At 36.5% G+C, this 13,293-nt stretch overlaps 1 protein-coding gene across 1 annotated transcript; it reads left to right on the forward strand.

Annotated features, from left to right (window-relative positions):
* Positions 1-305: 305 nt before the first annotated feature.
* Positions 306-13,174, forward strand: LOC104072200 (WD repeat and HMG-box DNA-binding protein 1-like; the record flags this gene model as incomplete). Its single annotated transcript, XM_009582540.1, has 10 exons — positions 306-417; positions 3,195-3,346; positions 5,542-5,653; positions 6,193-6,243; positions 7,981-8,076; positions 9,694-9,786; positions 10,684-10,790; positions 12,309-12,444; positions 12,608-12,803; positions 12,984-13,174. Coding segments are annotated over 10 exons (1,246 nt in total), but the record flags the coding sequence as incomplete, so codon positions are not given.
* Positions 13,175-13,293: the final 119 nt, after the last annotated feature.

Consider the following 13,293-nt stretch of genomic DNA (forward strand, 5'->3'; position numbering starts at 1 on the left):
GTCCTGGAAAAAATGGATTGACCGGTAATATCTAAGGGTCAGTTCAGCTGGGTGCCAGGCCTAGGTAGTTATCAGAGACTCAAGGTACTGTGTTATGCTACCAGATGTGATTTCCCCCCCTTGCTTGTGTTTAATAAGTTAATTAGACATAATAAATGTAGGTATTTGCTGTATCACATAGTACGTATTGTGTTACAATTTTAAAAAAACCTAACACTTCAGTAACATTTTCATTTTGGGATTGAAAGTCACAGTGGCTGTCCTTTCCATTCCTGAATGTTAACAAGTCCTGTGTCTTTCCACAGCTGCATTGTCACTTGTGGCAGTGATGGAGATGTTAGGATTTGGGAAAACCTGGATGATGATGATCCGAAGTCCATTAATGTGGGAGAAAAGGCCTATTCATGCGCTCTAAAGGTATCGTCGTTAACAGAACTTCTCCAAGTTGTGTCATGCTGGTGTTGATACGTGACTGTACAGATGCTGGATTTTCAAGCTCAGGGATTTGTGCTCGTGTGGGTAACATCAAACATATACTGGGATAATATACAGAAAAAGGCAAGAATAATACTATATGTAGCGCATTTCAGTCTGATGTATGTTAAATATGTAGATCTCTGTCTGATGTATGTTAAATATATAGGTCTTATGTCTTCAGATTAATGTATAGAAAAAATAAATTGAATGCTGTTTAATGAGCGGCAGGTATTTAAATTTGAGCATATGAACATGTTGTACCTTTATGTCTAAGTGAAAATATTAAAGCAGTATTGAAAACATAATTTTCTGAAATACACAGAAATTTAATTGATTAAATGTGCTTGTAGACTTTTTGAATATTTTAACTGAATTAAGTATTTTATATAAATCAAGAATACTTCTGACAGTTCATTTTACCCCATACAGGATTGTAGAGGAATTATTCCTTATACTAAACTTCTATAATTTTTTTTTTTCCTCCTCTTCCTTCACATTCAGTTATACTCATTTCTGACTTTGATCTCCTTTCTGAGAAACAAACCCAGCAGATTAAGCTAATTATGCAGTGAACTTTCTAGTCTGTTTCAGTGTTTTCTCACAATGTGAGTGGCAATCACAGCGTAAGATGTGATCATCGAGTATTAGGAAAAAGAGCCAAGAGGTTGTTTTATGTAGGCCTGTTTTAAAGTCCGAGGAATTATAATTTATATTAATCAAAAATTACTTTCACAAAGTCAGTGTCTGGTAATACTTTTTTATAATTAGTTCATATTTTGCTCTCAAAATTGTCATTAGCCCAAAGATGCCTCTGTCCCCAAAGACAGAAGAGAACAGGATTCTTACTTGCGTAAGTGGTAAGAATTTGTGAGAATGCTGACTAGAGGCAGTTCTATAGTCTGACTAACTGGCATTTGAAGCATAACTTGCTCTGTTTGTTTTAATATTAAGGCAGTTCCTTTTAGTATATCTTTCAGGAGCCGTTATTTGTAAAAAAACAAGGCAAATAAGTTACCTATATCAATTTGTATAATAGAAAAGAATTCTTTTTACTATGCATGTTCATGTATTTAGCTTGAGAGTTCTCACAGTATTTCCTTTATGTGCAATTATTATTATATTACATTAGTAATAGAAGGTCAAAAATGTTGTCCTTGTGGCAATTCAGTTCTTCAGGTATCATGTAGTTAGCTTTGCAGTGATAAAGGAAAACTTTTAAATTGTTTTTCAACTATTTGTGATTCTGGAGAGGCATATGAAAGAGGAAATAAATGAGAATTAACATATATGTGTTATATTTTAAAAATAGTAATCTGAAACCTTATGCAGAACTACTGCCTTAAGTGAAACCTCTTTCTTATATCCCTTTTAACATACCTCATGTATCTATTCCTCAGTACCTATAATCTATTTTCATCATTGATTTTTAGGGTATTTTGCTGCTAGTTTTCATTGCATTACTTATCCTTTCACAAACCAAGTGAGGTGACTTGAATGAGTTCTCTTAGCAAATCAGTGGCAGAGCCAGAAATTGCTAAAACTGTTAATGAACAGAGGAGGGAAAATCCCGGTTATAATTTTTGACACCTATAGGAAAAATCGTGTGCTCTTAAGTTTATTGTAAAGTGCTTTTAGTTTTGAGGGATTTTTTTTTTTTAAACAGAGAAGTTAAGAACACTTTGTGAGACTTAACTTCAGGAAATCTTATTTCAAAAATTGTTCTTCGTTACTGAAACTGTCATGAGGATCTGATTTGAGATGTCGATGTAGTCTAGATAATAAATCTCATCTCTTATTTAGTTAGGTTGTTTAGTACTGGCTGCTGCTTTGTTTGTCTTCAGGATTTTTACTATAACTTTAGAAAACTTTAAAAAAAAAAAAAAAAAAAAGCAACCCCTGCCCCCACACACCCCAAACAAAAAAAAACCCTCAAGAAAATAAGGCATTTCTTTATATTTTTCAAAAACTGACTGAGGAATAGTATTGTCACTTGAAGAAGAGATACTGCTTTTTCAAGTACAAGGTAATTATTTCTTTTGTTTTGCACTTCTTTTAATCTGGATTCATTTTTGGTAAATATCTGCCTTCTGAAAAGAACTAAGCTATAGTTCATGAACTTCTCATCTTTCCCTGGTGGCATTTAACTGAGAAGTTTGGTCCAAGGGTGCCCTCTCCTGATACTGCAGCATATTAATCTAAATAGGATGCAAGATTCTTACTGTTCTAAGAGCTTTCTTGCCTATATAAAAGGAGTGAATTTTCCATCCACCAGAAGAAGATTGGCTAGTTCTCTTTGAAATTCATTAGTGACTTTGAGTATTCATTATTTTAGTAAAGATACAAGTTGGGAAGGTCTTGATACAGTAAATTGCCATATAGTGAGCATAATGAATTTTAAGTCTGCTGAAGCAACTGGAGTTTCAGTATTAAATCTAAAACAGTCTGTTTCTACAGGACTGGAGGTAAGAGAATAGTTTTTCTAGTTTTTAATAGTTTGGATAAAGTGATAAATTACTAAAGTTACTGTGCTTGTCTCCATTTTTTGGGGAAGAAATACAAGTTAAGAGAATATTTCCCCTACTACTCTTACTGTCAGACCTCTTTTGGAACTACTAAAGTTAATCTGCCAAATATTAGGCACATCAGAGCAATTTTTTTGGCTCCGTGGACATAAATGTGTTTTAACTAACAAATTTTATGATGGATTTTGTTTCTAGAATGGAAGATTGATCACAGCAGTATCGAACAATACTGTTCAGATACATACATTTCCTGAAGGAGCTCCAGATGGTATCCTTACTCGTTTCACCATGAATGCAAACCACGTCATCTTTAATAGCGATGGTACCAAAATTGCTGCTGGATCTAGGTAATCTGTGCATGATAAGGAAAAACATTGCTATTGTTCAAAATCTGGCAACTTCCTTGCATGCTGATTTTTTACCAATGAGGTCATTAATCCACATACCTCTGAGGGTTTTAAAGTATTGCAAAATGCCTTCCAGGGGTGGAGGGGAAGAAAGGAATGAAAAGGACTTTAGGAAACAATGCTCTGAGAGATACTTGATCCACCAAATAATTTTAAATGGAAATCTGGTGTTGTGAAATAATTCCTTTTCTTTAGGAGACTTGAGTGTTTTCAGCTTTCAGTCCTATAATGCATAAGTATAAGTGTTCACCCATATGGATCTCATTGCAGCATCAAGGATTTTGTTACTGTGTGCTAAAGATGATGTCCTGACTGTTCAGGATCATGGTGCTGCAGATGTATATACACATGCAAAAGTTAGATGGGTTCTGATCTGTGCGAGAGCTTTGAGTCATTCTCTGGCATAAGTATCATCACCGTTCTGCCAAATGATAGCAGATGACAGTTGCAAGACTCGCTTGAGGGGAATTAAATGCACAGTTAGTTCTTTTCTTAGGGCAGCATGTTTGCTTTTACATAATATACTCTATTCCATTAACAGAGATGGCAAAATAGCAAGCAGGCAATATTTTTTTTTTTTCATTTATTTAAGGCTCAGGTGATTCTTAATTGGATTTGGTGAACTCTTTGGACAGCTGTAGCTAACCCAGGCTGTGTGCTTGCCGCTCTACTGGAATTTGTCCTCCATCCCCACACTAGAGATGGTAGAGCATTGCATCTGCTCCCTGGCTCCTCCAAGTGTGAATTGAACTAGAAAGCAATTTGCATGAATATGCTGGACTGTGAACTCTGGCAGCTGCGGAACAGACACACCAGCTCCACCAAAACTGGGAGGCTGGACAGCTGGGGGCAGTAACCACTCTAATCTCTAAATCTGACAGGGATCATGAGTTTGGGCCCTTTGCCAATGCTTGTTTCTGAGGGAACAGCTCTGCCCCAGGATCTGACTTTGATTAGAGAGATTAGGCAGACGGCAAACTCTTTTCAGTTTCTATAACTTTTTCAAAAACCCAGTACTTCTGCAGCCTGAGCAGGGCCCTCACGTTAGGAAAAAGAGCTCATAAGACTGTGAGACCTCGATGAGGTCTTCTATAACATACTGAAGGAGAAAGTGACAGCCATGAAGTGAAGGAATGCAGCTAAGAAGAATTGCTTTTAGTTGTCACAGATTTCTCAATTTTTTACGTGAAGTCTGTAAACTTCAGTTTTATACAAGTTTATCATCCAGCTGGCTGCCAAAGTTCACATGAACTATTTCAAAGATAGTTGTGTGGCTTCTCAAATAAACAAAAAATACCTTATTGCCTGGTTTTTTCCTTTAATTTGTCTTGCATTGTTTAAGAGGACTAACATAATTTTAGTTGTCTCACAATATAGCTTATAGACTTCCTTTTCTGACTCGGGTTAGCATTAGATAGCTGACAAAACTGAGGTTGTGTTTCTGTATATTGTTAAAGTAATGGTTAACCCTATAGAATTAGGTCCTAAAATTAAATTTCTCTCTGAGGGTGTTGCAATGAAGTATGAGAGGGAGTATACTGGAAGATTGTCACAGGAGGTCTTTGGCTTAGAAGTCAGCATTGATATTTTGAGTTATGCAGTAATGTCTGTAATTTTGGAGGAGGGAATAAAGTTGTAAAAAATCTATTGGTGTATCTGATACACTAAATGGTCTTAAAAATCATGTTAAAACCATCACAAAATAAACTACTTGCTCTATCTTTTTTTAAAAACCACATGACCAAATAATTATAGTAATGAATATCGGTTCCATTTGACACATAGTTCTTGTTAAGTCAGCTCTCTGGCATCTAAGCAGAAGTTTTCATTAGGTCGTATAGAATATTATCTTAAACAGGTATATGGTCTGTGTGTACATAATATCCTCTTCAAAGAGCAACCATATCTTAGGAACTTTGACATGAACAAAAATTACTTTCTGATAAAGATAATCTGGCCTTGCTCCTATTGTGGTAAGCCTCAAGATTCTCATTTTCCCTTAGATCATACAGTGTTGAGAGCCATAACTTCCCCAAAAGATAGTTAGTGCCCAATTTTTATTGCCATAGACACATAGTTTGTCATTGTTAATACCAATGTTAATACTTTCATGTCTGTGCCATTGTGATCTACAGTGACTTCATGGTCAAAGTTGTGGAGGTGACAGATAGCAGCAAGCAGAAAATGTTGCGAGGACACGATGCTCCCGTTTTAAGCCTGTCTTTTGACCCCAGGAATGTTTACCTGGTAAAAACTTTCTTGTTTACTTTCTACTTTGAATCTCCTTTTCCCTGGGAAAGAAAATAAATATATACTTTTTACAAAAAAAAACCAGTGACGGGGCACATGAGACTGCTTCATTTTAACTGACCTTACTGATGATGGAATCTGTGACAACTTGTTGCATCCCAGGAGAACTCAGTCTTTGCTTTACTACTCAGTTACTGTCTATGTTCTTCTGGAATCTAATGCTGATCAGATTTTTGAGGGGAAAAGATGGCTCACTAAAGCAATTTAATACTAATTTTGAGCTTCTTTTGCGAATAAGCAGCTCACGTGAAGTATGAGGGTTTGTAATTACAGTAGCTTGGAGTCGAGTACAATTATCAAGATGACAGCATTAGAAAGTTTGAAGTCTTAAAATGGTTTAAACAGGGAGACTTTCTTTTTAAAACTGTTATGTATTATATGTCTGTAGCATTGGTTATAGGGATTTTTTCAATTTTGTAGCATTAATTTCTCGATGTCTTTAATTATTAATTTGTTTACAAAAATCTCTTACGTAGGCATCGGCAAGCTGTGATGGTTCTGTCAGAGTATGGAAAATCGCAGATCAGGTAAAAGGCCTGCTTTTCAAAGTTAAATGTTTCATGAGAAATCCAGGATTTCACAGACAGCAAGAAGAGCTGGACTGAAATAACCCTGCTGGAATAGGGTTTTCTTTTTGGGGAAGAAATCTAACTACAGTTCACAGAATACTTTTATCTACTTCTGGGAGAAATTCCAAAGCCTGATTATGAAATGTTGCCTGGGTAGCTGTGGATTGTTCTTCCTGTCTGTGGAATACCTGATTTCTTCTGTTCATCTTTCTTCATTGGCCAACATTGTGTATTTTGTCCTCAGCTCATTCAGAAATAACGCTTCTGTGTAAAGATAGCAATTGACATCAGACTTCTTATTTCAGAATTTCAGCTCATTGCTTTTGGGGTTAAGGAAGGATTTTTATTCTAATTAAACAACTATCTAGGTATATTTTGTTTTTATTTATTTTTACCAAGCTTCCTATGAAATAATGAATAATTTTCAGGATTGTAGACTGACTGGTGAAGGTGGAATAATGCTCTGAGATGCTACACAGTATCTTCTTTTATAAGTGATCTGGTTGGTCAGTCTCATTAGGAACACAATTGCTTTGACCTGAGATTAGGAAGAGATACGGATTTCACATGCCAGGATCACTGAGATGATGCCTATGATGATAAAATTTTTCTTTGATAGGGGACTTTGCACACAATGTTGCTTCAGCATCTCCTGCTCTCTGCCTGTGGCACACATACTTAGTTTTCTCAGGACTCGATATTCAGCTCAGTGCATTTCAACCTCTTAGATTTGCATGAGTTTAAGGCTATTGACAAGGGGCTTGCTATTCCACTTTTTTTTGTTTGTTTGTTACAAACTTCACAACAGTTTCTCAGGAGGAGGACGTAAATCACGTTTTGAAGAACATAATTTATGAGAAATACAGTCTTTGGGCTCGGCTTGGCAATATTTGGCTGAAATAGTTCAGGGCCTGTAAGAAATCGGATTTAGTGAGAGAATCAGATTTAGTCTCTGCTCTTGGAACTCTAAGGAACTTGAAAAGAGGGTTTCAGGTGAATGCTTTATTAAGGCAATTCTGAATATGTATGTGGGATTATTTTTGCTAAATGCCATTGACTGGAATAAGAATCCATGTGGAATTATTCCTGTAAGTACAGTTGAAAATGTACCTCCGCACTTGTGGATTGCTATTTTTTAAAACAAAAGCGTACTTTTAGTGTGAAATCTCGTGTTCCAGACTGACAGTGGGTGCCTTTTGGGGCAATTAGACTAACAGTGTCCTGGGATGGGATTGTGGCAGTATAATTTATCTATCTGTGCTGTAATTTGAGAACATAGCCATTCATTCTTTATACTGCTGTGGCGAGATTCAGGCTGATGTGTGTCACCTTGCTGCAGTTGATCTGGGTTTGACAAACGCATTTGGTTAGATTTCTCTGTAACCTAAAAATATATGAGCTCATTTGTTCTGTACTTGAGTAAAAACACTTGTTCTGTGATCTTATTTCTGTTACAAATATTTGTATTGTCATTAATATATTTTTGGGACTAATTTGGCAAGATATTTTTTCAGTTGTGTTTTTTTTTAAGGTAATATGTACCATTGTATTTGGATGAAAGAGATTATTTCAGTTCAAAAATGGCATATCTTTTTTTCCTTTTCATTTTTTTCCACGCTTTTCCTTTAAGAATTTGTACTGTACAGTAGATTTTCACAGAGCTAAAAACCTCTTTTTTTTATTTTTTGTTTTCAGACATGCACGACAAGCTGGCCACTGCTGCAGAAATGTAACGATGTGATAAATGCTAAATCAATATGCAGGCTTGGCTGGCAACCTGGCAGTGGGAAGGTAAGTGACATTGTTTTAGCCACATCTTAATCCTTCATTTCTCTTTGGGAATCCAACAGTAGAACTCAATCTGGGCAAGCCCAAATTGCAGCTCCTGGGACTAAGGAAAAAATTTGGGGTAAAGTTCACTTTTAGGAAAAATAAAAACCTGGAAAAGGTTGCTTGTTTAAGCTGCAGACTGTGTTTGGCAGTAGTCCAGCTGTCGGCCCAAAAAAACATTCAACACTCATGTTGCGCTGAATAGGAAGGAACATTGTACACAAGGGAAATAATCAAATTGCTCACAACAGAGCATCAAAGGAGTTCAGTCTTTCTCTACTTTAAGTAAATTTTGCCCTATCAGTAATCTTGCTCTGTAAATATTTCCTGAGTAAGTTGTTCCCTTTCTTTTCACCTGAAGAACGAAGCTGATTCTGTTGTGACTAAAGGTGGTGCAGATACATACTACAGGTCTAGTGCATTGTGTATATACTGCTGCAATAGTACTATGTATGGATCGCTGATCAAAATGGGTTGGGGAGTTAGTATAGGTATATAGATGTCTCTCTAGCATGTAACCTAGAACACCTCTGCAGCATCTGATAATGCAAAGGGGAGAGGAGGAAGGAGCAGATAAATGCGAACCTGTATGAAATGAGGCATGCCCTGCCATACTTGAAGTAAAGGACAGGGAATTGAGCGAAAGTTGGCCATTTGGAAAAATTGTTTTATGGCTTCTGTTCTTGCCTGTGATAATAGTGTGGCAGAACCTATTAATCCTTTATTGACGTTCCAGTATACTGGATCTAAAGAGTATTTTCCAGTGTTTTCTCACAGTTCTTACCTGAATAATCTTGTTTCCCTGACTTAGCCTTTGTGTCTGTCTACCCGTGCCCACTCCTCAAAATACCTGGCTGCTATAATAGCATTATGTATAACATTTCTGTGGAAGAGAGAATGTCACCTGCAGTACAAATTGTTTCAATATCCATATTGCATAGGAACAGCTACTTGTAATTTTTAGGCTAATTCTTCACATGCACACATACACACACACAGTTGAAATGTAAGTGGTTGTCTTGCTTCTCTTACGAAGCAAATTGTTAAAGTCCTTAAAAAAACCCAAATCCTAAAAAAATAAACAGTAACATTTATGTAGTTTTATGAAAGATAAAATGAGCTATTTCAGGAATCAGCTATTCAAATAAGATTTATTGAGAAATTGTAACCTGGTCAAAAGAGGTTTGTGGAGGGAGGGAGGAGGAGAACATAAGCCTTGTGCTCAGAGCGTTGAAAACTATTTATATGTGTGTGTTAGCTGTTTCATAAATAAGAACTTCTAACCTTATGGTGCAGCTGTCATTATCTTCAGTTTTCTGCCAGAAAGAAATGAAGATTAAAATAAAAACAGGCATGCTTTGCTATGTTGCATGTGGAAAGCATTAAAGAACCTTATAATGCAAGTTACTTCAGCTTTCTTTACTTTCTCAATTGGCATTGCTGGGATAGTAGAGAACCATTAAATACTGACGCAGTCACAACTGTAATACTTCTGAATGAAGGAGCTATGCTATTTGAATGTTCTGTTGGAAAGGTAACTTGTTCTAAATTGTCTTGATTCTTGTTTCCTTTGAACAGTTGCTGGCAATTCCTGTAGATAAAGTTGTTAAACTATACAGAAGAGAAACCTGGGATAGTCAATTCGATCTATCAGATACATTCATCACACAGGTAGGTACATGAACCAGGTGGTTACTAAATCTTCCATCATTTAAATGTTATTCTGCTAGAAATTATCTTCTGGACAGTATCTCTTTCTTGCCCTCTTCTCCCCCACTCTTGGTAATGGTTGCTCACATTTTCTATTTCATTTCTGATCCTGTTACTTTATGTTGGAAAAAAAGGCAAGACATACTAGGTGAGTGTCAAACATGTCTTTATGTGGCTCTGGTTCCCCTCTTTCATTTATAGTAACCCACTAGATTTTTAGGGTCTACACATGAGTCACCAGCTGCAGCTGAAGAACATCTGTTTTCACAAATTGCTCTAATTACATGGCATTTTAGGGAAAATGTCAAGAGTGTTATTTCTGTACAGAACAGAGATATCAGTTGTTCACTGTATATTTTATTAATCTGAAATTTAGCTACGTAGTAGCCCTAACTGTGCCATCTTTCTTTTGACCTCATTATATACTTGGAAACCTTTGGGTTAAAGAGGACCATTTGCCTAGTGCTATTAAGGTACAGAACACACAGTCTTGGATTTTAATTTATGAAACTGTATTAAGTTCAAAATAAATAAAGCTATGTTTAATGCTGAGTTTGCAAAATATACTATGCTTCTGTCTACGTGACTAGAATCGGGTTTTGTTCAACCTCATGACAGCTTTTAATGACAGAAGATGGATATTCTCGTAAAAAAAAGAAGTGTGCTATCTTAAAAGAATGGTTCTTGCAGCGAACTACCTAAAACCAGCTCTAGTAGAGGAGCTGGATGTGATTTGCTAAATATCATTATTACTTTTTTTTATTCCAGAGTATCTGTCTTTTTTAAGCTCCAGAATATGAATGCTGTGTGTGCATTGGTAATTTTTTTTTTTTCTTTTTTTTCTTTTTTTCCCCTTAGCCCAAGAATGTTGTGGCCTGGTCTCCTTGTGGGCAGTATCTGGCAGCTGGGAGTGTGGATGGGAGTATGGTGGTGTGGAATGTGGAAACCCAGGAGTGCATAGACAGGTATTCAGTGTTGTTCCGTAAATGCCTAAGTACATGCTTTTTCTTGAAATAGAATTTTGTTACCTTTTCTGTAAAACTTATTTGTGCAAATGTAGAACTCCGCCTTTTGAAAAGCCTTAATAAGATTTACAGAGCAAATCTGTAAGTTTTCTGCTAATGTTCTACTGAAAACAAGCACCCCAGGAGACAGCGTATGAAGGCTCAGATTGAAGAATACCATTTACCTGGCCTCATAGATGGTCTCCCAGCTGGTGGTGGGGCTGGGAGCACGTCCACAGAGAGGGAGCCAAAGCACACAGGTCAAAAGAGCTGTGTCAGATCTGGGTGATGCTGGGAGGCAGGGCCACCGCTCAGCTTAGACTTGAGCAAAGGGAGCAAGAGGAGGGCTCTGCTCTTGTGCAGCCCGAGTGAGGCGCGCTAATACTGTGGTTCACATGCTGAAGGGAATTCAAGGGCTGCCGTATCATTCCCTGTTCTACAAGGAAGCAACTTCCACAAGAGTATAACTCTTGGTGGTAGGTAGAAGTGTGGCATTGTTTTGCCTTCCCACCATATCCAGTATGCACAGAAGTATGTTCTGATTCATGTGATACACCGTTTTCCTTTCTGCATAGCTAGAAGGATCTGGAAACATTACATTCTTAGAAATACAATAGGGAAGGGACATTAATGTGAGTTTTGTTCAAATTCCGTAGTCTAGTTTTCTGTGTGCAAATACCTTTTATTACCTTTTAATCTAGTAGTTGATTAAAGGAGAGTTTTGATGGAAACAAATTTTCCTCACATCCCAAATCCCAAGATCGTTGGCAGTAAGATTTATTTTCTAAAGGGAGAGGGAAATACAGATACATCAGTCAGCCATCCTCACCTGTAGGCAAAAAAGGACAAACTGACAAAATGCACTTTATCTTGGTTAGTTAAAGCATCTCTCTCTGGGGAAAAAAACAAAAAAAAAAACCCCAAAAAACCCCCAAACCCATATGATTAAGTGAGGTAGAGAAGGAGAGAAGGGATGATTTATCTGTCTGAATATTTTGGGTAAGAAAGATGATTGTTACTGTAATGCCTATGTTAAGAATTAAAGATAGATTATGTAAATAATTAATGGGAGAATTTTTTGTGAGAATAAAGGGTGGAAAAGATAGAGCATTAACTCATCAGTTTGGTACAAGAGAAACAACTGAATGTTCCTTTTATAACTGGATGGTTCTGGAATGTATGACTGCTGGGGAATTGCTTTATCTTTTCTACACATATCAGGAAGCTGCTGTTTTAAGAGTATGATTCTGTTTGATTTTTAAAGCTTAAATGATTTTATCCATAGAAAAGGAAGACCTGTATTTTTTTTATAGTAGCTGTTTATTCTAAAGGTGACCTATTAATTATTTTATTATGTGTAACATCACTGTAACATCACTTTCTAATACTAGTAAATATTACCACTTTTTACAGTAACTCTTGGGGAGCTTTCTGCCCTGAGAAGCTTACTAAAAATCCATTTTTTTATATTCTTTTTAGAATGAAGCATGATAAAAATTACTCAATTTGTGGACTGGCATGGCACCCCAAATATAGGCAAATCGCTTATACAGATACTGAAGGAAATCTGGGATTGTTGGAAAATATTGGTGATAGAAAGAAACCAAATGACAAGGTGATCAGTACTAAGTATTTCTTAAATTAACATGATTATTTAGGTTACCAAATTATATTGAATATTCTGTTTTGTGTGTTGAAAGTTCCCTCTTGTGTGTTAATTAATTTCTTGAATTCCACGTCCAAAAGAAGTTTTATGATGGTTTTTAATCTGGTTTTAGGTTGCCAGTACATTGACAAAGGACTACAATGATCTCTTTGATGGAGAAGACGACGACTATTTAAATGGAGATATGATTGAACCACAGTCTTCCCCAAAGGCTGGAGATAATGCCGATGGTGCTGATGATGGTGACCTTATGCCAACTGCAGGCCATCTGAGACGGGCAATAATTGATGATGATGATAACTCACTAGGTACAGAATGAACTAATTTTCCAGAGCTCTTTAGTGCTGTTATTGGGATGATCTCTTAACATCCTCTACTCAGATATATTCTACCTTACTGTTCCAGAGAAGTTTTGACTGTTTTAAATTTTTTACCTATATTCTGTCATAATAATATATATAAGATGTAATTTTTTTTTAAACTTCTAGATATTGGGATGATAAAAGCTAATTCCAATCTTCTTGAAAAGGAAGATGACGATGATGATCAGACTGGTGGCTTTCCAGCTTTACCACCATCATCTACACAACAGCCTTTCTATGATGGGCCAATGCCAACCCCCAAGCAAAAGCCATTCCAGTCTGGCTCCACTCCTGCACATCTCATGCATCGCTTCATGGTAAATCTTGCTGCTGTGTGGTTATGTAGATCTAGTTGCTTTGTTAATATTGAATATTGTCCAGTTCTTGCTGTGTCTTAATCTAACCTTTTCCAAGGTTTTTGATTTTTTTTTTTTTT

Source organism: Fulmarus glacialis, unplaced genomic scaffold (genome assembly GCF_000690835.1).
Source record: "Fulmarus glacialis isolate BGI_N327 unplaced genomic scaffold, ASM69083v1 scaffold31677, whole genome shotgun sequence".
Classification (NCBI taxonomy): domain Eukaryota; kingdom Metazoa; phylum Chordata; class Aves; order Procellariiformes; family Procellariidae; genus Fulmarus; species Fulmarus glacialis.